The sequence below is a fragment of the Pyrgilauda ruficollis genome, unplaced genomic scaffold, assembly GCF_017590135.1.
Source record: "Pyrgilauda ruficollis isolate IOZ18807 unplaced genomic scaffold, ASM1759013v1 scaffold54, whole genome shotgun sequence".
Classification (NCBI taxonomy): domain Eukaryota; kingdom Metazoa; phylum Chordata; class Aves; order Passeriformes; family Passeridae; genus Pyrgilauda; species Pyrgilauda ruficollis.
Genome location: NW_024527044.1, coordinates 57,263 through 84,322, shown reverse-complemented (window position 1 = coordinate 84,322; position 27,060 = coordinate 57,263). Strand labels below are relative to the sequence as shown.

At 42.0% G+C, this 27,060-nt stretch overlaps 2 protein-coding genes across 2 annotated transcripts; both read left to right on the top strand.

Annotated features, from left to right (window-relative positions):
• The first annotated feature begins 7,936 nt into the window (after positions 1-7,936).
• Positions 7,937-14,647, top strand: LOC121360795 (cytosolic 5'-nucleotidase 1B-like). The gene is made up of 6 exons (XM_041480877.1): positions 7,937-8,341; positions 8,448-8,615; positions 11,156-11,285; positions 11,762-11,884; positions 12,557-12,741; positions 13,750-14,647. Exons 1-6 carry the CDS (start codon positions 8,234-8,236, stop codon positions 14,086-14,088), a joined length of 1,053 nt encoding a protein of 350 aa, XP_041336811.1. The 5' UTR covers positions 7,937-8,233; the 3' UTR covers positions 14,089-14,647.
• Positions 14,648-19,278: 4,631 nt separating this feature from the next.
• LOC121360796 (retinol dehydrogenase 14-like) lies at positions 19,279-24,326 on the top strand. Its single transcript, XM_041480878.1, has 2 exons — positions 19,279-19,641; positions 22,841-24,326. Exons 1-2 carry the CDS (start codon positions 19,294-19,296, stop codon positions 23,456-23,458), a joined length of 966 nt encoding a protein of 321 aa, XP_041336812.1. The 5' UTR covers positions 19,279-19,293; the 3' UTR covers positions 23,459-24,326.
• The last annotated feature ends 2,734 nt before the right edge of the window (positions 24,327-27,060 follow it).

The following is a 27,060-nucleotide window of genomic DNA, read 5'->3' as shown; positions in this document are numbered from 1 at the left end:
CAAAGTAGTATTCAAAGCTTTGAGTCAAAGAAAGAAAGAAAGAAAGAAAGAAAGAAAGAAAGAAAGAAAGAAAGAAAGAAAGAAAGAAAGAAAGAAAGAAAGACTGCATTAATTTGCTACCAGTGGGTATTGCAATAATGTGGCTAGAGGGTGAATTCAGGACCAGCTCAGCCTTCTGACTTGACAGTTGCATCCCAGCATCACGCAAATCCTGATTTACAATAATCCTCTGAGTCTCTGTGAGCAGACAGGGCAAAAATAAAAGGACATGGTTGCAGGTCACAAAAACATTCAATGCAGTTTAATTAAAAGCAAAAGCTGGCAGTGGCTAGAACTGTCACCACAGAAGTGACAAATTTGAGCAGGCCACTGGGACCTGTCAGGGTCTCTCCAAATACTACACTCAATCTGATCCCCCAGTGATTCACTGAGTTTAAATACACAAACAACCCTCCCTATCAACTTGCATAACCTCCCTCATGCCACAGACCACCGAATTTCACATAGTAATATACATACAAGCCCAGCAAAATAACAGAATACACATTTCAGATGAACAGAAGCTACTTGTTGAGTTGTGCTTACACAGCAACAGGCTGCCAATGTTGGTTGCTACAGCCCATGAGTAAACTTGAACTGATACTGCCAGGAGCAGGCACAGCAGCACTGGGCCAGCCTAGGCTGCACAAACACTTGCTAGTTGCCCTGTGCTCTTTACTGCTGCCACACTGACACACCAATATCCAACATAACTACTTTGAAGACCCTTGGGTGAAGATCCTTGGGTAATCTTTGACTGTAGTTCTCACAAGCTCTCCATCTTTTGGTAAGTCTGTAGCTTCTAGCTTTGGAGCCCTCCACAGGGCTTGCTGGGCAGAGTCCTGCAGTACCTTTAGAGAGACTTCACATTGATCTTGTTGAAAAGTCTCAGATTCAGAGCTCTGGATTCATTCCTCCACACTGTGCCAGCATAACACACACACACATACATTTGCCAAAGGCATTGACCTCAGCAGTACAGTCACCTGAGGCTCTCTGTGTGAAAGAGAAGAGGGTGCAAGTTAAGCCTTCAGTGTAATGAATTGTCTTCTACACATAATTTTATTTTTTCTTTACAGAGAAAGAACATATTGAATACATCCAACCTGGAAATTTCTGTACAGGAAGGAAAATAGAATGAAAGATGGCCAGTTAATGTGTTTTCTTCAAAGTCAGGAGCTGAAGTTGATAATCCATTTATATGATCCACGACCTACTGAAATCTCATTGAGTGTCTTTTTCTTGTGTGTTTTTACAGAACCACTTAAAATGAGGTATAGCACCATTTAAAATGATTTTGTGATGTAGGTACTTACTACAAAATTGTAGAAGCCTCATTTGGAAACATAACTTTTATGTTATTACTGGTGTTCCTCTTGTCATAGTTATTATCTTTCCACACTCTCAAGAAAAATATTTAAAACAGAGAAATGCAAACACTGCTTTAATATAAATAATACAACTTGAAAGTTAAGTTTAAGGGAACTAAAAACAGGCTGCTGAAGTGTTCTCTATGCTGATGCAAGCACAGTAAGAATTGATGAACACGTCTGAGGAACATTCAAGTCACTAAAACAAAAGAAGAAGCCATAGCATGAGGAGATTTTGAGTGTGGATCTCACCTTCAGTTGCAGCTGAGTCCCATAACCTCAGCTCATGACCCTCTGCACCAGGAAATTCCCACCAGCAATCACACCAACTAGGTCAGCCCAGTTTTCTTGGCTCTGCGGGGGCCAAGTGCAGGAGAGGGACTGAAACACTGCACTGCAAATGCACGACACAGCAGCACAGCTGTGGGAAAGCATGTGGAGAAGGACAACTGTGGGAGCCTCACACTTAATGCTTGAGCTTGGAAAGGTCTGCAAAAATAATCTTCCTTCTGCTGAGAGGATTTGAGAAGGGAGGAGGGGTGTCATATGGGGAGCACCTTCCTGTGTGTTCCTACAGCAGCAAACACAACAGCTCCCCAATGCTTTCTGAGGCCCTTGGAAACTAGCACAACACAAACAATAACACATTATCATTGCTTTTAGTCCTTACCTGTTTTCTCCCAAAAGCTTTACTTGCCAAAAGGAGCAAGGGCACCTGAACCAGAAATGGGATACACATTCCCTGAAAAAGAGAATCACATCATAACTCAAGTAACAGAGAGCTTGTGTGCAGGTTGCTGACAGGTTTGAAGCCACAGCTTAGAAAAACCCTAAATCTCCTCTTCTATTTACACTTCTGGCTCCTCTTCCTCCATCAGGAGTGCTACACTAATCACTTACAATCCTATTTTTGGACCTGGGTGGTAACTGTGCAGCCAAAAGCACTCTTGCTGCAATTAAACTTTGTCTCCTTTATTAGTATGTATAATCACATTATCCCACATCCCTTGCTTTGAGCAATTGGTACATTTTATGACTATATTCCTATTCTTCACTGCCTAGGAGATAGTAGAAATTGTAATTTTTTTCTCATATTCATAAAGAGACAAGCAAAAAGCTTTGCTCTCAAGGACAGCAGCAGAATGGCTGCCTATGCAAACAAAATTCCTGTTGCTCAGTCTGCTCTGTAGGTGAGTTACATTGTGGATTAAGGCTCAAATGAGACTTTGTACGTATGTAAAGAGGAAAGGCAGAAGTTCTGTTTTTGGAATGCAGTGGATCTGTTTTTCCAATGTGTGACTAGCATCAGTGCTGTAGCAGTCAGCGGATGATTTTGCTCTGACAGCTCTGCTTTGCCATTGCACTTGCTGTCCAAAGCCTGTGGGACTGCTCTGCTGTCCCATTAGGGGTGCCCAGCACTCCATCAGTGTCACTCTGGTGGACACATTGTTTGATACCTTCTTTCAGTTCAGGAAATGGAGGGGAAACCAGTTTGTTTGAATGGGTTTCTCTGTACACCCTGGAGCAGGGCGAGGAGAAACACATCTCCCCATCTTTTAAAACTATAACTAGCGCAGTGCAATAGAGATTAAGTGATATCTTTATGGTAGTTTTGCACAACCACACAAACAAAATCCAAGAATCTTTTTCAATAAGATGTTCTTATTAAAGATTTTAACTTAATTGAGTACTTAACGTGAACCCTCATGAGCAATAGCACAACTAAACCATGGGTATTTAATACAGAATAGAACATGTAATTACCAGAGTGAATCTGACAATAGTTTAATATCTTTTGTCATGGTAAAATGAATCAATAGGGTTTCAACATTTAGGTTTCAGTCTTGCACAGACATGTCCCTGTGTGGAGCTGTTTGCGTGACTAGATCCTCCATTAATTTCCATTAATAAAGAGATAATTAGTGCATAATGAAAAATGCTCTAACAACTGTCTCTGTTATAGAGCACTGAATCTAAAATATTTCATGATATTGAACTTTTTATTCAGTAGGATTTTGGAACCCCAAAGGCTTTGTATGTACAATTTATCTGCATTCCATCTTATGTGTGGCTGTTTTGCAATGCAAATATTCTTCTGTTTAAGCTTGGAACAGGGACAAACCCTTCTCCGGCTCATTCCCCCCCCCACCCTGCCTTTGTGCTCTCTAAGTGCCTACAGGGTGATTCCAGTGCAACAAAGTCAAATCCTGAACAGCTGAACCTGTTATTATTGATATGGTTATTGTCATTTATCTTTGTTTTTATTAACACAAAAGTAATGACTTTATTAGAGATTTGTTTCTAACTCAGAAAAAAAACCCCACTATATCTTGATAGCGTATGTGCCTTTTGTTGTGCCTTTTCTGACCACAGATTTTCAACAAGAATCCATTTTTGTCCTATTTGTCATAGTCCACATAGTTGAAGAAATGGCCAGGATTTCTTGCTCACTGAATGCTTCTCAGTTCTCCCTGTGGAAAACTATGATGGGGCAGACATATTCAGCTTTGGAGATAAGACACTATTTTTCTACTCTTTTAGTTAGAATCTAGGTAAAAATAATATTTTATCTGAATATCAGAATTCTTCTGGATTTGTTTTCCATGTCTCAGTCATGTGACAGGTCTTTCTTGGGGTAAAGATAGATAAAAAACTGTTCAGAATAGTTGGAAGAGAGTTCAGTTCTAAAAGTTTGGTTACAGTTATATTTTCCTAGGAAAAATTATATTAAGTCCTTTAAAGAGAAGAAATCTCCCAAAAGCTAAAGATAAAACTTGGCTGCTGATTTTCTTCTGAGAAGATTAAAGAATAGAATTAACTTTCGCAATAAGGCAAGTGAAACTTGTATTGCAATGATTAAACTGGATTTCTTTGGGAAGAGAGATCATGGCTCAGAAAGTCTTAATGAGCATTCCTCCACACTTGTGCTGGATTCAGCTTTCCTTGTCACCTCTCTCACGAATATTGGAATGAGTCATGCTTAGAATGATGGAGGTGGACTAGATCATCTAAGAACAAAAGATCTGTGTCATTAGGGAATTTATGTGGCTGTTGCAAATGAACATATAATTAAAGACCATAGCAAAGCGATGCCAGGGGAAGATGAAAGGCAGTTGCCATAGATTGTAATGTGATGCCACAGGTTTTTGCATCCTTGTTTCCCTGCACAACACAGAGGGTGGGAAGTGGGAAAAGAAGGGAGAGAAAATGAAAAATATTTCTGCAGAGGGACCAAAAGAAAGTGTCACGAGATGAAAAAGGAAAGTGAAGACTATGATGCAATACTGAAGGTTTCTTCAGCATAAATAAATGTGCCTTCTAGACATGATGCAAATTCATATGCACATCTCTGGCACAATAGAACTGCTTTTTTATTTCTGCCTGTGCTAGACTAAATTTGATAACAGCAGGCAGGCAAACAAAGACTGCAAAGACTGCAAACAAAGATCCACACTGAGGATTTGTAGAAATCATGTAGAAATGTAGAAACCTATGTAGAAAAATTGGCTGTTAACTGTTTTATAGGATCAGTTCCTCAATGCTAGGATTGTATTAGAGGTGCTTATACTATCTACAAACAGGACAATTTTAGGTATTATCTATGTGGCTAGTCAGATGTAATGTGGCAGTGCTATCACACATTTTGCCATGCCAGGCTGACCTAGATCAAAGCCATTCTCAGGTTCCCTCCTTCTGGGAACATCACACTTATACTACGGATCTTGGGCTCTCAGCATGCAAAAATCATAATGCATATATAATGAAAAAGTCAGTGCAACTGCACTCTGAAGTGACCCTGGCATGTCACTGGGAGAGTTAGGCTCTGGAGTGTATATGTTTGTGATATAACTAGGCACAATGCACACTGGGATCTATACATTTAAAAGTGAGGTAACATCCTTCCAATAAAGAAATCTCATAATTTTGCTCTCATTATTTTAAATATTTGGAAATATTTCATGTCTTTCCAAACGAAGTAGGTATCAAGAGAAGAAAAAAAAACCTACAACTTTTTATTATTTTCAGTAATGCAATTTGAGCTCCTTCTTGAACAAGAACATATAAATCATTCTGAGTGGTTGTTCTTAACACAGGAAAAATATCAGCAGGTCAAGCAGGGGAACTTTCTTTTTATTTGAATACTTGTAACAGACTTCAGAGAATGTGCATGACTAACTATAAAAATGTGCATACAAAGATAGAAACACAAATTCTTTTTTCTTTTTTTTTAATGTAAATGCCCTACAAATTAATGCATGATAACAGAAAATTCCTTTCTTTCCCTTTCCTTTCTAGCTTAGCTCAGAAACCACAAAGTCATTCAGTTTTGGATCCATTCCTATTTCTCAGACTCCCCAGGAGGTTTAGTGAAAGCAAGACATAGCTCTTTCCTGGAACCCCATGGGCATTACTACATGTTTTAGATGTAGATAAGGCTGCTACACTCTGCATTTGGGAAGTCAAGATTTCATTTATAAGGTGCTGAAGCTGGAAGGCTTTCATGTCAGGCCCTCAGCTCACAATCTCCAGCAAAAGAGGAAATGGAGGGTATGTCAGCAGCAGGCAGCCAAGCACAGAACAGAGACGTGGCAGCTCAGTGCATATGTTCACACAGCTGAGTGCTGTGTAGAGATACCATGTGCGTCTGGCAAACAAAGTATTTCTGTTAGCATAGCATTGCTTTCAACAGCAGCACATCAACAGCACTGCCTGGGCACAGCACCAGATTATCATCTTTTATGTTTTCAGATGTCTTGCATAGGTTAAAAGGAGCCTTTACTGTGTGATGACTCTTTTTTTGGGTGGACAGGAAAGGGGGTAACAAAAATAAAAACGAAGAATGTTGCTGAGGAGCTCTGATTTTGCTCCTGAGTAGATGCAGGGTGGTAGGGAACACAGAACAACATAAAGTCAACCTGTGCACAGCTCTGTAAAAGTATTGTCCCATGTTCACACAGAGAGAACAATTCAGTTTTGTAACCACCAAAGAATTGCTTCCTGATTGTTCCTGTTCCTTTCCCCGCTTCTCCATGGGCAATGTACTCAACAGTTTAACTAGGAATTGTCTCTTCTTGGAGATCATCTTCTTAGACTAGTGCTGAAGTCTCTGAGCAGGACAGCAGTGGCGACTGAGAACAGAAGCTGCTGTTCTGTGACTTTTTTCCAGGTCAGCCTGGATGCTCAGCCTGATCTCTGTGTGGAGGGGAGCAGGTGTGGCATATGACATGCTACAGACGTGGAAACACAGAGTGAAATATTCACCATAAAATTCAAGGGGTAAAAGTACATCTATTAGTAGCAGAGCTACTAAAATCAGGTTTGTTCAGGTTTAAGTTATGCCTTTTGCAGCTTCCCATGACAACAGCCACTACAATGATCCTAACTCGTCTGTTTGCATTTGTTTTCTCAATGCACTGTTCTCAGTACATCCCCTTTAACCTATTTCCAGCTCCTCTCCCCAATATGGTCAACTCCCATTTCCTCTAACCTCCCCATTTCCATCACTTCCTGCTTCCAGATCCCTCCCTGGTTAGCTGGGCATCAGGCAGTGTGGCAGACTTCGAGGTGGCAGATCAGCCAGGCAGTATTTGTTTGCTACTACACAGCAGGGGAACAAGCAGATAAAGTGCTTTCCCCAGCAGGGCAACAGACTGCATGTTACTGTTGATTGCCATTAAACATTTTAACAATTTAAATCTCTTTGAGATCTTTATCCTTCTGTCAAATTTGTTTTCAGTTGAACATCACTGAGGAAAGACGGACAGATGGTATAATCACATAAGCTTCCTTTCACTAGGAAGCCACATAAAAAGAAAAAGAAAAAAAAAAAGGCAAAAGTAACAAAGCCATCCTGTTTCTTTTTTGGAGGCAGGAAGATCTGACAATCAATACAGATTATGTAGTGATCAGGGTTGGAATCAATATTTAGAGTCTTCATTCATCTTAAGCGGGCTTTGGATGGTGATCACATGCTATGACATAGATATCACTATGGGTCTGTTGTGCCATATCCTGTACTGGCTTAGGAGAAAATCCGATTTCTTCTTCACTTTCTACTCTCTCCTGCAGCTTAGCAGTGTGGAAACCTTTGCTGTGGTTCAGACAGTGATCAGCAGAGGTAGACACGACCATTTCAGACAGCTGTATTAAATACTGCATAGCTCCGTGTGGGACTCTGGATTTTAGGACCACTCCAACCTCAATGCCAGAATAACAGTTTTTGTGGGTGTGAACACACTCTCAGCAACACTGCCCAAATTGCTGTTTCCTGAAGGTATTTTCTATGTAAGCCCGAAGGCATAAAGCACCCAAGGCCACAGACATCGACCCCATTTTGATTGCTAAAACATATTATATAAGATCTCCTGGGAATTTGTTGCAGTTAACGTTAAATCAATTAAGCCATTGCAGTTAAATAATACATCTCTAATGCTGTAGGTACACGGAGGGCTGCCGGCTGCTGCCTGACACCAGGCAGCGGCACCCCCGAGCACTGCGGAGGGCAGCGGCCGCAGTCAGCGCCTGCTGAAGGGGCCGCCACAGGTGCCGTGAGGGCCCCGCGCACCCCACGAACCCGCCATGAGGGGGGACACTGCGGGCGGGCTGCGCCTCGCGGTGTGAGGGGCGGGGGGGTCGCCGGGGCCAGGGCCGGGACTGCTCCGCTCCGGGGGACGGCCCGACCGCTCCGGGCCGCGTCTCCGGGCTCGCACAGCGCCAGGGAGAGGCAGCGCCGGTGCCTTCCCCGCCTGGCCAGGGCGGGGCAGGGGGCGGCCGCTGCCGCCGCTTCCCGGTCGCTCGCTACGGCCCGGGCCGCGCCAGGAACCATGAGCGGCTCCGGCCCGGAGGAGGAGGACCGGCAGAAGGAGGCCGAGCAGGACTGGGCGGCGGCCAAGGCTTTCTACGACAATCTGGTTACTCAGAGGCCCCGGCCGGTGAGTGCGGGCGGGCCGGGGGTCCGGAGCTCGGGGGCCCGGGGGGAGGCTGGGGGCCCGGGGGCTGAGGGCCGCGGGCCGGCGCTACCCTGCGCTCGCTCCGCAGCCCAAGCCCCAGAACGCCATCACGGTGGCCGTGTCCTCCCGAGCACTCTTCAACCTGGTGGAGGAGCAGCGGATCTACGAAGAGCAGGGCGTGGAGAAGTACGTGGAGTACCAGCAGCAGAACGAGAACATCATCCTCAAGCCCGGACCGGCGTTCTACTTCGTCAAGGTAGCCAGGAGGCGGGCGGGAGAGGGTGTGGGGTGCGGCGGGGCGCGGTGGATGCTGCGAGGCCAAATTTCGGGAAGAGGAAGAGCTCGAAGCCTCCTTCAGCAGAGATAATCCTGCCTCGGGGAGATGCTTTTGGGAGTTGTTCTCCCAGCTCCGAGCTCGTCGCGGCGGGACAGCCCGGGAGCATTCCCCGCATCTCTCTGCGCTCCCTGGCCCCGCGGCCACCGCTTCTCTCCCCTCTCCCATTCCCTCTCCTCCTCTCCTGTCCTCTCCTCCCGCCGGCTCTAATGCCGAACGCCTGCGGCAGCGCACGTACTGCTCGCGTCACCGGGACCGGAGTGGTACTCCCAGCATCCCGGTTTGTATCCCGGCTCACAGCACCACATCCCGGGTGTGCGTAAGGAGCAACCTGCTTTTTCTGCTGGACATGGGGCGTATGAAGCACCTCTCCTTTTAAGACCATTTCAGTCAAGATAAGCCCCATATTTTTTTGTTGAAGTTTGTGACAACCTTCTCCTCCTCCCCAAAACCACCCAAGACAAAGCAAATAAACCAACTCACTTCCTCTCCCCACCTCAAAAAAAAAAAAAAAAAAAAAAAAAACCAAAAAAAAAAACAAACCCAGTGTTGATTTTAATTTATTTTGGTCAGCTTTAGTTTTTCCTTGTTTTTGTTGTCACCCTTGTTTGAAATTGTTCTTGAGGACCAGCAAAAGAAATGGAGTCCCTACTTCTGAGTCAGGGTTTAAGAAGAGCTGAAATGGAATATTCTGCTTTCATTGCACAAGAAAAGAGAAATGACCAAGAAAAACACCCTGCAGAATGGAAAGCAAGTGAAATTACAGAAAAGTGAAAAAACCTGAAAATATGTATGTTTTTGAAGAGCACAGGTTTTAGTAGGACTGTCTTGAAAAACACTGTCTACAGAGTTAATTTTATGTCCATTGAGAACTGTTTGCTGAGCTTTACCCCAACAATTTTAGAAAATTAATGAAATCATAATTAGAAATCATACTTGCTGACATCAGAGTTGTGGGAGAACATTTCAGGTTTTAAAAGCAGATTTTCTTTACTTCAGTTTTGTTCTTCATTACTAGCTTTATGAACATACACAGTGGAAAAATTACTTATGTCAATACCCATGCTGCTGTAAATATAACATAGCTATTAGTAGCATTAATGGCACAAGCACTGTAAAGGTGTTTCTAACATAAAAGTGTGGCCATAAAATAATTCACAATGTACACCAGTGAGGGCAGACTGACTTGGGAATTTATTGTATCTTTTCCTGTATGTAGCAGCCCTGCTAGTACAGTCAGTTTTTAAGATCAGAGTTCAGTATCAAAATTACCTTAGAGTATAAGCACAATTTGACTCTGTAACTGCTCATACTTTGGAAATCAGAGCTGTTAGCTATGCCCAGATAAATGCACCTTGATCTCTGTTCCCTTCTGATATGCTGTTTTTGTTTGAATTCTTTATGTTGCTTAGTCACGGGAATCATTAAGCTAGAGAACTGTGGCTGTGTTGAGTCATCCCTTCTGCTTGGAGACAAAGCCAAAAAGATACTTTTTTTTTTTTTTTTATTCCCTTATGGAAATGTTTAAGATACTAACTTAAAAGTCTTATATCTCATGTTTGTAGGGCTTAAGATTTGTAATCACAGGCCAGGGTGTCCTTACACTGCAAAGTAGAAAGACACTGGACAAAAAATTGAATCCTTTTCTCCTAATAATTTAAGAAATTGCCTGTGTAGTATAGTCTTAACAATAGAAGTGAGTTATGACCACATACTAAGATTTTTTTCTAGGCCTTATTCCAGGCTCTAACTTGGAATTTTCCTAAGCACAGTTCCACAATAACATAGCTTTTTACAGTGAGATTTCCAGAATTTATTTATAAAATCTGTGTTTTAGTTCTGAACAACTGGCCTGACTTTTTAAAGCACCTTAATAAAAATCACTCTAGCTTGCATTCATTTGATGATTTATTATTGATTTTGTTGCTGTAATCCCAAAGAATTCCATTCAAGGGTCAAGAGGAAGTTCTAAATAGGAGAACAGATGGATACAGAGAGAGATGAGCAGATGAAAGGTCAGGGAAATAAGAATACCAGACTGTGGGTATAACATGTTGGCCAATTATCTTTTAAGAGATCTCAAATCAAAATCTGTCTCATTCATTGCTGCAATTAGAAACTCTCAAGATAATCATGCTGACAGGATGTGATTTTGTACTCATTACTTAAGGATGGTCTTTGACACCTGATGACCTGAACTGTTAGTGAATCAGCAAAAGTAAATTCCATAGCTCAAAAGAAAAAAAAAAAAGAAAAGAAATTTACTTCTTGCTGCCTTTCAAATGAACCCAGTCAAATGGTTGCTGGGGGCAGCAAACAAAGCAGAAAGGAGTAAAAGAAGTTCAGCAAGTTAAACTATCAGGTATTTTACACCCTCCTTCAAGACAATCCTATCACTAAAACTACAGTGACTAAGAAAGGAGGCACACTCCACTGTTGACTTCCACATTTTCAATCTGCAGGCACTGGAGCACGTCAATGCCCGGCTTCTCGAGCTGTACCCTGATGACGAAGAACGGTTTGATATTGTCCTGATGACTAATAACCATGCCCAAGTGGGAGTGAGGCTCATAAACAGCATCAATCACTATGGTAAATAAAATAGTTACTGATGTGTAGAATTGCCAGCTGTTGGATAATAATATGAATTAATTTTATTCTTCCTGTTCTGACTTTGGGAAAATAGCTTCTTGGATATTTATTTTTGGGTGTCAGCATAAGTGAAATAGTGTTAGACAGAATTTGATCCAGTGCTCTAGATTTGTCAGGTGTAAAACCATAACTTCTGAGAAGTCCTTAAACTTTTTCATATTTGGTATCTATGCTCCCTACACATACATCTTCACAGCAGTTACTCTGCTGTTGTAGAGGGAATTTTTTCCCTTAAATTCTCAATGAGGATGAGCTGATCAAACATTGTAATTGTTTGAAGTTGTGTAACTTGTTGAAATTACAATGAATGTATTTTTTTAAGTTGTTTAAGCTAGGCTAGTGTACCTCTTCATAGATTCCTTTTACAGGTTTGTAGTGTCAAGGCAGAGCCACACCTTGTACTGTTCTTTCTTTAGGCTTAACAATTGAACGTTTCTGTATGACGGGAGGAGAGAGCCCCATTGGTTACCTGACTGCGTACCTCACAAACCTGTACCTCTCAGCGGATTCTGACAAAGTGCAGGAAGCTATAGAAGCAGGTTTGAATGGACTTTCTTTTGCTATCTGTCGATATCTTTTGTTATCTTTTGTTGAGCCTATTCAAAAATTATATACATTGTGTGTCTCACAGAAAGTAGTCCTGCTTCATCAAATGGAGAAAGTCACCACTTTGTGTGGTGCAAGCTTATCACTTACTTTTACTCAACCAAATAAAATCTGTTAATATGGTTCTTCTTTGACCCTTCAGCCTGCTGATAGTGACAACTTAACCACTCTGCACCTTTGTCTCTCCCCTTCAAAAAGAAACAAGACTCCCACCTCTATTCAACGTCTGTTTGAATAGCATCATCTTTTTGATACAACATAAAAAAGCAACTTCTGTGTCCCATTTTTGTCAAAAAGTAACAAATACTTTGATTGAGTGGTCTCCTTGGGATTTTCTGCTTTTCCCTCATTTGCAGCACAGCTTGGGAAGCAGTTTTATGTAGTAATATATGAAAGTGGAAGGAAGCATGATCAAGAAGTTTTGGCAGTGGGACAGCTTCCATACATTTGTGTTATAGAACAGCCATCTCTAATTAGCTTTTGTGATCAGTTGTGCTCACCATATATAAGAGTCATGACCAATAAGTTGTTGGACCCAAACTGCTGATGGTTTCATGACTGACTTTGCAGGACATGCTAACTGAGGGTCTCTGATCTGTTTTCAGGCATTGCATCAGCTACGATGTTCACTGCTAACAAAGATGTCGTTTACTCAGATACACAGCTGAGGGTGGCTTTTGATGGGGATGCTGTTATCTTTTCTGATGAATCAGAACAGATTTTCAAAGAGCAAGGATTAGATAGATTTTTTGAACATGAACAGCAGAATGAAAATAAGCCTCTTGCACAGGTTTGTATTTCTTCAATTTCTTGTTTAAAGGGAGTTTCCAAAAGATCTGGTGACTTTCATTGCTGCTGTATTTCTCCATTTCCCAGTGTGGACGTGTTCTTTGTGAAAGCTGATGCCCCTGTTTATTTCCTTCTTCGAAGATAATCTTTAAAATGTGTGTTTCACATAAAAGAGGCCACCATTGCAGTCCTTTTACCAGGCCATCATTGTAGTCCTCTCTCATTTCTCTGAGAGAACTGCATATATAAGACAGTGACTTACAGATGTCTTTTTATAGTATCATTAGAAAAAGAAATGTTAGTACTGATTTCCCTGATTTTTTTTATCAGACTGTAGGTAATGTTAATTTCAAATACTGAGATATTCTGGTTATTGAAACAAGATAATATCTGCTTATTCCCAAGCACAGCTATGCCATTTGTCTAAAAACGCAAATATTTTAACATTAGCTTAAACTGAAAGACCAATTCTGCTATTGTTAAAACAGTGTAAATTCAGAGTAAAAGCTTTATTTATGAAAGTACTGGACAGTGCAATATATTGCAATTTCAACAAAACTGTCATTTGCTTCTATTAACTGGAGTGTAGTATAGTCATTAGTATGGGAAGAGTTCATTGACAGCTTTGTAATTAGGTCTTCTACTGTTTTTTGTGCAGGAAAAAAATTCCACCTTATGTTTCATACCAAAAAGAGTTTCATGTTTTCAATGAACATTTTATTAAAGATTATAATTAAAAATTAATGTTGTAAGAGATCTTGTAAGCCTTAGAGAGAGTTATTTTTCCACTGATCCTACCATGTAGTGTTGTGGTTTTAACTTTTTGCTAATGTGTGAATTCCTACTAAGGGTGCAGACCCATTTGGAGATGTTACATAGAGAATTTGTGGAGGAGCACAGCATTAGGAAAAGGAATTCTGTGTGTAACTGGCAGTTTGGAAGAAAGCAAAAGAATTATTTTGGAAACTGTGGGCATATACTAAATATGCTTCTGGTATTTCATACTCAGGGTCCTTTGAAGGGTTTTCTGGAAGACTTGGGGAAACTCCAGAAGAAGTTCTATGCAAAAAACGAACGATTAAATTGTCCTATCAGGACCTACCTGGTCACAGCCAGAAGTGCAGCGAGCTCTGGAGCCAGAGTGCTGAAGACTCTCCGTAGCTGGGGTCTGGAGATTGATGAGGCACTTTTCCTAGCAGGAGCACCTAAAGGACCAATCCTGGTGAAAATCCGCCCTCACATTTTCTTTGATGACCAGATGTTCCACATCGAAGGAGCACAGAAATTAGGTGCCATAGCCGCACATGTCCCCTATGGCATTGCTCAGAAATACCAAAAACCTACATGACTGGAGGGCGCCACTAAGGATAAGGTTCTTAACTCAGCCAGCCTCTGATGTTCCAATAGTTACATCTGAAAACCTCTACATTTGTGTATTGTGAGCACTTTGTCTAAAATTTAACTTTTGGCTAGAACAGCCTTTAAAGGAAGTATTTTTAACATTGGTAAGTTTTTAATAGAGTTATTTTAATATAATTCTTAAGGAGTTTAGACTTTTTTACCTGTCTGTATCTAACACTGTGGTTCTGATATTAGGAGATTTGTACTGTTTTTATAGCTTCAGACATATTCTGAGAGACAGAACAGTTATATTTTGTCTAAAAAACTGTTGACAGGTTATTTATAAGAAAATTCATGCTGCAATGCTGGTTCTTGACAGTTATTTCTGAAGTTCTCAAAAGCACAGTTTACATGTAACTGTTTACCTGTTGGTGGTTTGCTGGTTAAATATGTGTTCAGTAGGTCTGTCACCACACAGTTTTGGCTTCTAGTAAAATATTAGTGCATTTGGTTGTGTTTGCACATATTTTTCTATATTGTTTTCTTATCTTAATAAAGCTGGCTTTACAGAACATTGTCATTTTTCTGTATAGAGGTTTTAGCATAATTTCCTAGGCACAGTTTGTGTAATCAGAATGTTTCTGATGTTTGGAAGCAGAAGTGACCTCTTGCAGTCTAATCTGAGAGCTAGAAGTCTCACCTTAACCCAACATAGTTCACAGAGCTGGGCAGAAGTCTGAGATGCTGTGAGTATCTTGGCTGGGATGAAGGCTGAAGCTTTAGAGCACACCTTCATAATAGCAGATAATCTACCTGGAAATAATGCTGCTGATGGAACTACTTTCTTCTTAACTAGATTCCCTTAGGATTTACAACTGTTCTGTGATCTGGTCAACTTGGTTTGGCAACTTCTGATGAGTTTCCAGGGGACAGCTGCCTGTTGCTGCATATGTACACCATAGGTCTATTCTCTCCCTTTTATACTAAATTCCTGTATCTCATTGTTATCCATGTAACTAAGTGATATCCAAATGACACCACTAACACCTGTCAGGTGGTGTTTGTTCTCTTTCTCTCCCTAGTGGAACAACTGTCCTGTTTTTTTATTTATTGTTGTCATATATTCATACCAGAAGAGACAAAACCAAAAGAATGTGCTTTGCAGTGGGACTAGAAATGGTGAATCAAGCTTGTCAGGATCTGTGGTTCCTGGGGGAATTCGGCCCAGAATCTCACACTGGCCTCTGAAAGTTTGGTCTCCTCTGTCCAGATGAACTGTCCTGTTATTATAGAAAGCTCCACTGCATCAATTATGGTTTCCCTCCCAGGAACATAGGCAATCATTTTAATGTTCTGGGTCCAAGCCACAAAGTTCTTTGGAAGCAAAGGCAAAAGCCTTGATCCTGCATGAAACACAAATAGAGAAAAGTTTTCAAGTGTTCACACCAGTATGTGATGTTGATGGGATGCACTACAGATTTCTGGTGTACTTGGAGCTTTGTATGTGCTAAAGGCTTGGCCCAAAATGTATCACATTTCCCAGCCCAGCCAGGAGGTGAGGAAGACATGAATTAACTGAGGCCTGGTCATTGTCTGCCAGGATGGGATAGAGTTACCAAATGGAGATTATGAAAAATGTTATTAGCAGATGTTTTTATGTGAGAGATCATAGTCCACAAGGAATTCAAAAATATTCCTTAGCTGTGGAATATAAATTGTGTGTATACCTTTACCACAAAAGCATGGCTGCAAATTTCAGAAAGAGCAGTCCTGCCTTTTTGAAGCAGAACATGTATTATCTGGTTTTCATCCCTGCATTGCTACAGCTGTAGAGGTTGGGTGCAGGAAATAAAACTGGCATTTGACTCTCACTGAACAATTGCATCTTGATAATGAAAAGGTTAATGGAATCCTTAATCCCTGTAGGAGTGCAGAGGTGAGTCTCATACCTGACAGGGCAAGCATGAAAATCAGTGAGTAAATTGGAATTGAGTCATGTGGTCTATTATGTTTACCTTTATTTCCAATGAACCATCCATGTACAGCAAGAATGAAACCTACTGGCCTTGACACTGGAGCTTCCAAGTATTTTTTTGATCTGTGCACACACAGTACTAGGGGACTCCCTCTTGCAGTATCCTCCTGACAGCACTAAGGCATGTGTAAAAAAACTTCACATATCTACATAGCAGAATTTACATTCTTAATCACAGAATTCAAATTGACATTAAAGTTCAGAAGCTGATGTTAAGGCCCATAATCACTTTTCCTAAATTAGTTGAGCAAAATGCCCTTAGATGTTTCAGATCATACACTGTCTTTTAATCGTCAGGCAACTGTCCCGAGGCTCGATGGCTGCTTCTCTGCACATCCAGCTGGCAGCATGGTGAGGGAGTGGAGCCTACTAGTCCATGCAAGTACCTTCCAGACTAATCTGGATGTCTGGGGAGAATCAGCTTGCCAAGCAGCCTCTGCCTGTTAAAATTATTTTCTTCTGCTCCAAGGCACAGCTTGGCTAGTGGACCGAAATAATCTTTTTCAAGAAAATTCTGTGAAGTGGGGTGGGAGCTGAGGGAAAATGCTTTCTATTTTTGTAGACATAGAAGAGAATTGTCTCTTAATAGCATTCCAATCCACAAAACAAAACAAACAAGCAAACATCAACAGCCACACAACTCAACAAAAAATGTCTTGCTTCTCACGTTTATCGGGGTACCGTGAGTTTATGCCCTCATAACCCTAAGCCAGTCATAGCTAAAACAACAGAAATATTTTTCAGTAGCGGAATAGAGAGAACTGTCCTTTATCAGCCTGTTTACAACACTGGAAGACAGACTTATGAAAAGGAAATAGTCATCCTAGACAAAATCTGGAGGAGGATTAGTAATAACACAGATGAATTGTGTGGAAACAGAACTCCATCAGGGAAACCCAGTTCTTGTTTCCTTAGTTTCCATGCTCCTGCACCACATAAAGAGTCCAGGAAAGACAATAAGACAAATGAGAATGTCTCCAACTGCTACCAATCCCTGTGGAGAAAAATGTTATAAATAGGTTTCTGAAGGTGTCTTCAGATTTTTGTTTTACAGAACATATTCTCAGAGTGTGTTAGATATTTCCCACCAGTTACCAAGACATCATAAACCCATATTCCCAGTTCCTTCCCATCTTCAAGACATCCTTTTAATTTCCAGGCTGGCATGTCATCTAAAGGAGCCAAAATATAAAGTATTTCAGATCAAAAAATTGGAGATGGTCATCATCACATGTCTTCCAACATGTGTTCTGGACTGTGGTCTGTTCTGAGGATGTGAGGTTCAGAGGGCTCCTACATTCTGAGGGGGATCCTCAGGTACCCCCTCATGCTCCTCTGCTGGATCCTGGATCCTGCACTGGCCTGCAGTATTGCCAAACAGAACCTTGAGTGCAATAGAGGGGTACAGAAATCTGTGGAGCAGGTCAATGTCAGAAGAAATAATTTCCAGTTATGATGCTCAGTGTGATCTGGGACCAAGATCTGGGCGCACACATCATTCCTGCCTACATGAGCAGCTTCTGGTCACCACGAGCTCCTGAGCACAATGCTCCTTTCACTGAAGGCTGGACTGACATTGACAAACACAGGCAGCCCCCTCGAGCCAGTGCCCTCTCCAGCACATCTGCAGCCTTCTAAGTAGGGGCATCAGAGATGACTAAAGAATCCTCACAGCAAGGTGATGAATAGCAGATTCTTTAGCTCCCATCAGGACGATTTCTTACAGAACAAATCTGTTCCTCAAACAGGGCATTTCCTGGTTCTCCTATTTTGACACCTCTTTGGCAACTACTCTTCCTTCCTCATGGTCCTTGACTGGGCGTGGCTGCAACGCCTCCCAGTACATGTTTACTATGAGAAGAACATATGGAAGAATACCCCAACATGGTTCTTACACCACATTAATGATGTAAAAATTCACATTTCATACACAGATGCTATACCCTGGCTAAAATACCCTTTGGTGTAACCGTGAGGCTCACAATGGAGTGAAGGGCCAAGAATGAAGAAAGTGTTTTCTGTAGTGAAAACAAAGACAGAAGAGGTTTGTCAACAAATCTAGAGTGTTTAGATGGCGTGCTGCCTATACAGCCCTTAAACGGCCTGAGAAGTGCGAGGGACAGTCAGAAAAGACATGGTAAAAATACTTCCAGAAGAATCTGCTATTTCTGCTGCTGTAACATGAGCTGAGGTCAGCCTCAGAACTGACTGCAGCCATGTGACAGCCTGCAGGTAGCACCAACATGTGACAGTTATGGGGAGCTTGTTGTTGCAAATGGTTGTCATGTCCAGACAAGCCACAAGAAACCTGATTAAAGGCTCATGGATTTCTTCCTGGGTTTCTTAGTCATTTCCCCAAACGTGCCAGGTCCTGACTCAGGACAGACACACATGCTCCTTATCAGCCAAGACAGGCTTGTTTCTTGTCTCCCTGTATTCTCCTGCTTCCTGGCCTCTAGTTCCTCACATACTCTCCTATTCTATGTTGTTCTGTCCTCTTTGACTCTATCTTATTCCTAAATCTGCACTGAACTCCAGTACTGTGGTTTTGGGGTAGTTTTTTTGGAGTTTGTTTGCTTGTTTCTTTGGTCAGTTGGGGTTTTTTTGTTGTTGTTTTTGGGGGTTTTTTGTTTTGTTTTATTTTATTTTGTTTTAACCTACCTTGCTCTTGATCAAAATTTGGTTACCGTTTAATTCTCTCTCTGTACATTTCTACTACTCTTCCATGGCTAGGGTGAAAAGGACTTTGAGTGGGTGAACTGCAGTGGCACTCCTGCCTCCCTGAACAGGTTCATGATGCCCTGGCTGGGATCATCAGGGTCTGGGATTAGTAACAGTGTCTAGAAACATGACATGAAGTCGATGGCTGAAAGCAGATTTTGAGTTAAGGATGCAAAGCAAAGCTGGCAGAGCTGAGAGGCCGCCCAAGAGCTCCAGTACCAACAATTAAAGAAAGAGGTTCAATCAGCCCCCAACCTGCGCTGATACTCGGACCCTACACTTGCCCCCGCCAAACCCCATTCTCTCCGCCCAAGTTCCCAGCCTGGGGCGGTCCGAGGAAGGGCAGCCGAGCCCTCAGGTGCCGCAGCTCCGCCCGGCCGCGGGCAGCGCGCAGGCTCCCGAGCCGCCCGGGACCACAAGCCCCAGCAGGCCCCGCGCAGCCCGGCCAGGCCCAGCATGGCCGCGGCGCTGCCGGCGCTGGCGCTGGGCGCGGGGCTGCTGGTGGCCGCCTGGCGCTGGCTGCGGGGCGCGGCGCGGCCCGGGCGCGGGGGCTCCATGCGGGGCAAGACCGTCATCATCACCGGCGCCAACAGCGGGCTGGGCCGGGCGGCGGCGGCCGAGCTGCTGCGGATGCGGGCCCGCGTCATCATGGGCTGCCGCGACCGGGCGCGGGCCGAGCGGGCGGCCCGCGAGATCCGGGCCGAGGTGGGCGAGCGGGAGGACGGCGGGGGCGAGCTGGTGGTCCGCGAGCTGGACCTGGCCTCGCTGCGCTCCGTGCGCGCCTTCTGCCACCGCGTCCTGCAGGTACGGCCGGGCCCGCGGGTCCCGCCCGGAGCGGGCACGGCAGGCGCGGGCTGGGCGGTGCTGGGTGGCGGCCTCTGGGCTCCGCGGTGGTGCCCGGGTTCCCCTGTGGGTGGGACGAGACAGTCCCTGCTGCCAGCAGCGCGCTCGGGGACTGGAAAAGTCGCTGAGGTCACCGCAGGGTGAAGAGCATGTAAGCAAACTGACCGTGAATTAGCTCCTGGAAGCATGAACTTCGTGATAGTTTGGTCTGTTTTGGTTTAAAATATTCTAGATCTTCTCTGTTCTGGAAACGAAATGCTTGTTTCTGTGTGAGGTAAATGATTTTTCTTCCTTTCTCTCTGAATTAACTAGCTTGACCTTTGTTGGTTTCAATTAGTGTTACAGTTCAGCTTTGCCACCAGAAAAATAAAAGTTGCCAAGTGCACTGCTGACATGCTCCAGACATCCTGCTGCTGCCTCCTTAGGTTGTAAACCCCCAAGGAGTTAAATCTCTCACCCACCACCAGCAGAATCTATTCAATAGACATTTTTGAATATATGCAGTTTTTGCAGATTCCCTGAAAACCTGAATTTAAGGAAAATGGGAACATCCAGTTGCTTTGCCTGACAGAAATGCCACTAGATTTGTAGAGCAGAGGGAAGCACTGCTGGAGGCATTATTCCATTCCTACCAAAAGCATCTTGTGGGACTTTGATCTCACCACATCTAGCTACTCAAGTCAGGAGACATGAAGTCATGGGAAGCCAGGCTTAATAAGTTCTGCTGCTCAGGGATTTGTTAAGTACTTAAAAGATGCTCAGACCCTGTTGTAAGAGGGGAAGAAAACAGGGACTATAAGTGTCAAGTTTTAAGTTCTCTAGAGGGACACTTTGTAGTCTGTATATATATATATATATGAATCCAGTGGTAGGGTCTAATGTTGTTTCAGTGCTGTGGGAAAACCTGCATACAAAGGAAAGAATATAAAATTGGTGTAATAAGCACACAGCAAAGAAAGAGACATACTGTTTAATTTTTAGGAATTGCATCTTTATTGTGCAAAATATCAGAGTGGCTCTTAAGAGAGTATGCTATCTTCAGAGTATTACTGATGCCTGCATTATAACTTGAATGACAAGAGATGCAAACTTAAGAGATAATTTCAAGAACTTTTCCACCCAAGTTTATGTTATTTACCTTCCCTATTTTTGAGTCCTTTTTGGAGCTGTTATTTTGGGCGTTCTTGTGTTGTTGTTGTTGTTTTTTTGGTTTTTTTTGTTTTTTTTTTTTAATATAAAGAAGACATAAACATTGACAGGATGGAGAGACAGTGCCCTCCCGTAGCTTAGCCTTATTTGTGGGAGCTTTACTTTGCATGACTGAAAGTGATTATATCTCTCACTCCTTAGTCTCATTGAAAAAAAAAAAAGACTGAGATGTTGGAGAGTTCCATGGGAAAATGGAGAAAGTGAAAGTGAGCTTAGAGGCTGCATCTCTCAGTGATGAATATTACTGCCCATCAAAGCAATGTTTTGTGCACTCTGCTGCCCTTGGTTGTAGTAGCTGCCTTCTTGGCATTGATCACATACCTCTAGGTTATTACATGTAGGAATTTCACAGAGTAGCACATGTGGAGGTCTTGCTGCTTGAAGTGTTAAGTCTTGCAAAATAAATCCTCCAGTCAGATGTTTTTCTCTAAAGAAAAAAGAAGGATCACTTCAGTGAGCAGATCTGCAGTCACTACTTCTTGACTCCTGTCCTGATTTAGTGATAGTGACTGACCATGGTGTCCCTTTGGGTGAAGAGGAGAAGTGAGTTTGATGTTCTTTGGATCATGTCTTTGGGACCCAGTTATATGAAACACTGAGCAGCCACAAGTTTCACAGAAATCAGTCTGAGATTGAAGTACTTGAAGTTTTGAGTGATCAGATGCCAGCACCTTTTACTGAATGCCAAATGCAGATTTGGGGTTTGCTCTTTGTATCTTTGCTGCTAATGGCAGTTAATTAAAAGGGAAATGGTGCAGAATTCATTTATGAGGTTCTCTATTTTTATCATCAAATGGTCCAAGATTGTCTTGGCTTGTCTTCCAGTCCCTGCATTGGGTTTAAAGAATTAAAGGCAAAGAAAACTCCCAGTGCTCTTAGAGAAAATGAATACCTTTACCTCTGATTCATGCAAGCATAAATTGTGCTTTCACAGTCTTTTGTCAGAGGTGGGTAAGAGTGTTGAATTCAGAGCTTATTTATGCAGCTTACTTTAATTTGGTTTGTTGTTTTTTGGGTTTTTTTTAATTACATTTTTTGGGTAAATTGGAGAGCTCTTAGTTTTTGAGTGGATTCTGGAGCATGAAGTGCATGATGCCTACATCTAAATTATCAGTGCCATCTCTCTGTTAATTACTTATATTTTCTGATCCTAGAGAGTGTAACATATATCCTTGATTTTTACTAACCTGAACCAAAATAGTGATCCATCAAATCTCATGTGCTGAGCACCTCACAGAGCCTCTGTTCCTTAGTTCCTGAGTAGACCTTATTGGACTCGAATTATGTGAAACATGTTACTTTTCTATGAGTCCTCCTCCATAATTCTCACCCAGCAGCGGAGTGATGTCTACTGATTTTAAAGTAAGACAAGTTTAATATCATGAAAACATTATTTGGCAGAGTTTTTCATCTCATCGCAGTGAGATGATGGGGATACAAGTGTAATGGCTCCTCCTCAGCCCTGAGGTTAGTTCCTTGTACTAACACCTTGTGTTCCATGTTTGTGTGTCTTTTGCATACTAGAACCCTCTGCTGTAGCAGAGATTTGCCATAAATTAATGTGTGTCCTCTTGCAGTGCAAAAGACAGGTTACTTTTTAAAGTGGAAAAAAATGCATCACAAAGGTAATTTATCACCGAATTGCTGTAGAAAAAGCTGCTCTTGGAGAAGCCAGTAGTTGTGTTCTTTGCCTGCATTAGAAGTTGATACAGACCTGCTCTCAGGTACTTGCATCCTACCAGGGTCAAGTGTGCAGTTTAATGGTAGTTCAGCTTAAAGGTGTTTTTTTTTTCCAGCAATGCTTTAAGAGAATGTCAGAAAGTTACAATTCAGAAAACTGGAAATGAAATTATTTCTTTTTTAACAATGCCCAATGAGAAATTCAAGCATAATAATGTTATACATGGGAGTTCTAAACCTGAATGATTTTTTTTTTCTTTCCTCTTTAAAGGAAGAGTCAAGGCTGGATGTTCTGATAAATAATGCAGGGATATTCCAGTGTCCATACATGAAGACGGAGGATGGCTTTGAGATGCAATTTGGTGTGAACCATTTGGGCCACTTCTTGCTCACCAACCTTCTTCTGGGCCTCCTCAAAAATTCTGCCCCAAGCAGAATTGTTGTAGTGTCCTCAAAGCTTTACAAATATGGAGAGATCAACTTTGAAGACTTGAACAGTGAAATAAGCTACAATAAAAGCTTTTGTTACAGCCGAAGTAAACTGGCTAACATATTATTTGCCAGGGAGCTGGCCCGTCGGTTGGAAGGGACAGGAGTCACTGTCAACTCCCTTCATCCAGGGATTGTCAGAACAAATCTAGGCAGACATGTGAATATTCCTTTGCTGGCCAAACCTCTGTTCAACTTGGTGTCATGGGCTTTCTTCAAAACACCTCTGGAAGGAGCCCAGACATCTATTTATTTGGCCTCTTCTCCTGACGTCGAAGGCGTGTCAGGAAAGTATTTTGGAGACTGCAAAGAGGAAGAACTTCTGCCCAAAGCCATGGATGACTTGGTTGCAAGAAAATTGTGGGATATCAGTGAAGTGATGGTTGGCTTACTGAAGTAAGTGCCAGGGAGTGTCTGCAAAAAAGAATGCAGATAGCCATGCAGTGCATTTTGGCAGCAATGAAATTCTCACTAAATGCTGTGGGAATACAGAATTTTGCTCACTAAGTATGACAGAAGAGAGTGATTTATTTTGGAACTATGACTTGAAATGAAAGACAATCTTCAAGAGACCTGGGCATTCAGAAGGATTCCAAATAAAATTTGTGGGTGTGAATATAATTTCTGGTTAAATCTGCTTAGAAACTCGTGTTTTACAAATAAAAATTAAGCAGAAGTGTGTTTTGCAATATATGAGCGTATTTGTCAATACAAGTCTTGCTGGACAACGCAGGGTACTGATGGTGAAACACTTCTGTAAAAAATTATTTGAAAATAAGTCTTAATAATAGTCATCTTTTTTTGAGCCATCACAATGACAAATGGAATTAAGAATTTTCCTGATATCTTGCACTGTAATTGTTGAGGCCTCTGAGTGCCTTTCAAAGGCTTGTCAGCCCCATGGTTCAGTGAACAAAATTGTTGAGCCATGCTCAGTTTTGCTGTGAAGCACAAAGTCAGCTATTTTATGATGTTGCTGCTGTTCAGTGTGTAACTTGGTTGTGCAAGTTGTATTTTTACTTCACATGTGTTGAACTTGCTGTTTCTTGAAACCTTGGGTTTCATTAAAAGGGTAGTTGCGAAATGTATAATGGTCTTGATAGGGCTTTGCATGGCATGAACTGTGTAAGACCTCATGCAAATTAGACCGAGAGAAGAAGCTTCTCAGTGTGTTTGGCTTGACTGATGGCACTTTACTCAGTAATGAGGTTCCATAAATGTCTCATACAGCTGACTGAATATTCTTTAATAAAATCTTTTAAAAAGAAGACATAGCATTCATTCTTTTATTGTGGGAGATGTATCAGAAACCAGTAACCTTGTTTCAAAGCAGAAGATGAACCCATGTGTTGGTTTAGGGAGCCTGTGCTGTGGAGCTGGTAGAAATAAAATGGGCTCCCATGAAATACATGAATATTGCGTGAGTCTGTACTGTTTTGGTTTTTTTTTTTTAATTCATATAACTTATGATTTCGTATTGACATTTATGCCTTTTTGTTTTGGTCTACATTATTAAAAAGTTATAGTAGTTAGGATATATAGTGTAAATATGAAAGAATGGTTTAGAGTGATCTATATTACTATTACTCGAAGGAGAATCAATAATAAATGATGTATTCAGTAGTTCCTTAGTTATAAATAAATCAGTTCTGCACTTCAGGTGGTGACCTACTAAATTTTTAAAATCCCTTCTCTGATTATGTACTCGGACTCTCTGCATACTTTTGCACAGTGGACTTGATCTTGCCTTCTGATTCCCCAGCAAGAGTCTATACTAGGTGATATGGGTGGGGCAAAAACAGCATTCCAGAAAATCAGAAGGCAGAGCAGGTTTGTAAAATCCTGTAACAGGTTGAGCTTTGCATTACTTACTCTAAGGCAAGGTGTAGAGGTGAATGTGTTGTCAGAGCACGCTGTGAGTATTAAACAAAGTTCTCTAAGTGATGCAGAGGGAGTTGTGCTACACATTTAAAGTCCTGCTTTGATCTTCAGTGATGCATTTCATATTTTAATTTTAAGCAGTAGTAAATGGCTGCAAGAGCACCTATATCAGGCAGCTGAAGAATGAAGACTTCATTAACTTCTCCGTAGAGTTACAGAGAAGCTGAGCCAAACTTGGGTTTGTGTTTCAATACTACTGTAGCAATTCTAAAGAAACACTATTGCATTGTTCCTCTGCTGAAATGTGTGTATGCCTTTTGCAAGGAAAGCCTTGGATGCGAAGGTGGGCTATGGAGAGGATGATTATCCTCAAAATAACTGCAGTAAAGAGCTGCATCAAAACTGCCTCAAGAGCAGAGATATATGTAATTTTGAGACTGAATTACCTACGTAGGATGTGCCCTTGCCTTCAAAACAGCAAAGGTGGATTCATAGTGAAATAGGAGATGCAGAATAAGTCCTAGTTGCATACAACAGGCCATACTTCATACATCTACAATGTACTTATTTTTGTTCTTTTGAAACATTTTTGAAATAAGAGCCATTGTCAGGAAGGGATTACATTCCTGTAATTGCAACTAAATTATAGCCTCATTCCAGAGTAGACTAATCATTAATGGACCCTTAATGGAGGATGAATATTACCTGAAAACAATTTGAAAGGATGGATTTTTTGGGGGGCATACAGAAAGGTGGGCTTTTTTCAACATCTGAAATAAGTAAAATTTATCACTTTCAAGCTTGAATGTCATTTAACTGCTGTGGACTAGAAAGCTTTGATTACTCTCTTGAGGCTGCTGTGAACGTTTCTTTATGTGATACCTTTGTTTTTCTGGTAGCATCCAGGAACTGGAGACCTCACAGGTGAAAAGATCTACAAAAGCTAAGTGCAAAACCAAAGAGTCCTTATTCAACAAACAGTAATGCTGACTCAGTCTAGGTAAGAACCAAACATTTTGGCTAAGGAAGCATTCTCCTATTCTATTATTCTTCTCTTCTCCTCTCCTCTCCCCCAGTAAACTCAGGTGTATGTGTATGATTTGGGAACTGTGGGCTGAATGTCTCCTCTTGGAGCAGGTTGTGCACAAAGAGAGGTTCAGCACATTCACACTTGCCCCCAGTGTAGCAGTGCCTCCAGAATGATGTGGCAAGCTCTCTCTATTACTGTTGTACAAGCGATTTGTATCAAGAGCATGCAGATGAAAATGTTGTATTCCAGTTGCCTTCTTTCACCATCACCACCATTTGAGCACTCCTATCCTCAAATTAAACTTACTTCCTATGAAGAATTAAAGTTTTTAAAATAAGGGTGAAAGAGGAAGCCAGTGACCAGGGATATCAGGCAAAGCCCATGGAAATGCAGCTTTCATTGGCAGGTATGGATACTGAAAACATTGCTGGCAAGTGCATTACAGATACAGGAGTACAAATATCTAACCACCTGCAGATATGTAGATAGGGTTAAGAAAGCCACAGCTGAGTTTAAGATCCTGCTGAAGTTTCTGATAAACATAAATGTTAGAAGGCTTTTTTCAAACACAAAATGTACCTTCAGCTTTCTTAGGTAAATGGTTAGAATTTGAGTGTTGGTTTTTGATTCCATGAGCAGCGTTGGGCCAGCACTCCATACCTGTGCCCAGGTGATTTGAAAACAGGCTGGGACATGTCTAGGGCACAGTGACTCCTGAGAACATATTCCCTGCCCTTCTGCTTTTCCCAGGGAAAGTGCCTCTGATAGCTGGGAGGTGGAGAGCCACAGCAGGGCTTAACTGTCTATTTGCAGACTTTCCCCAGTAAAGCTTTTGGCCACTGTTAGCAGTGTATCCAAGCGGCCCCATTTCTCAGTGGTCACATTTTATATGGCAGCAACATTGCACACTAACTGCATTCTAAAAGGCTGGGATTAGAATTGGCATTTTGAGGGGTGGTGTGTGTCTGCGTGTGTGTGCAGACATGTGTATGTGCAATTTAATCCCTCAGTTTAAAAGATAGACAGGAAGAGCTGTCAGTGAAGTACCAAGGAGCTGGGGTATATCAAGGAGAGTGGATTGTCAGCACAGG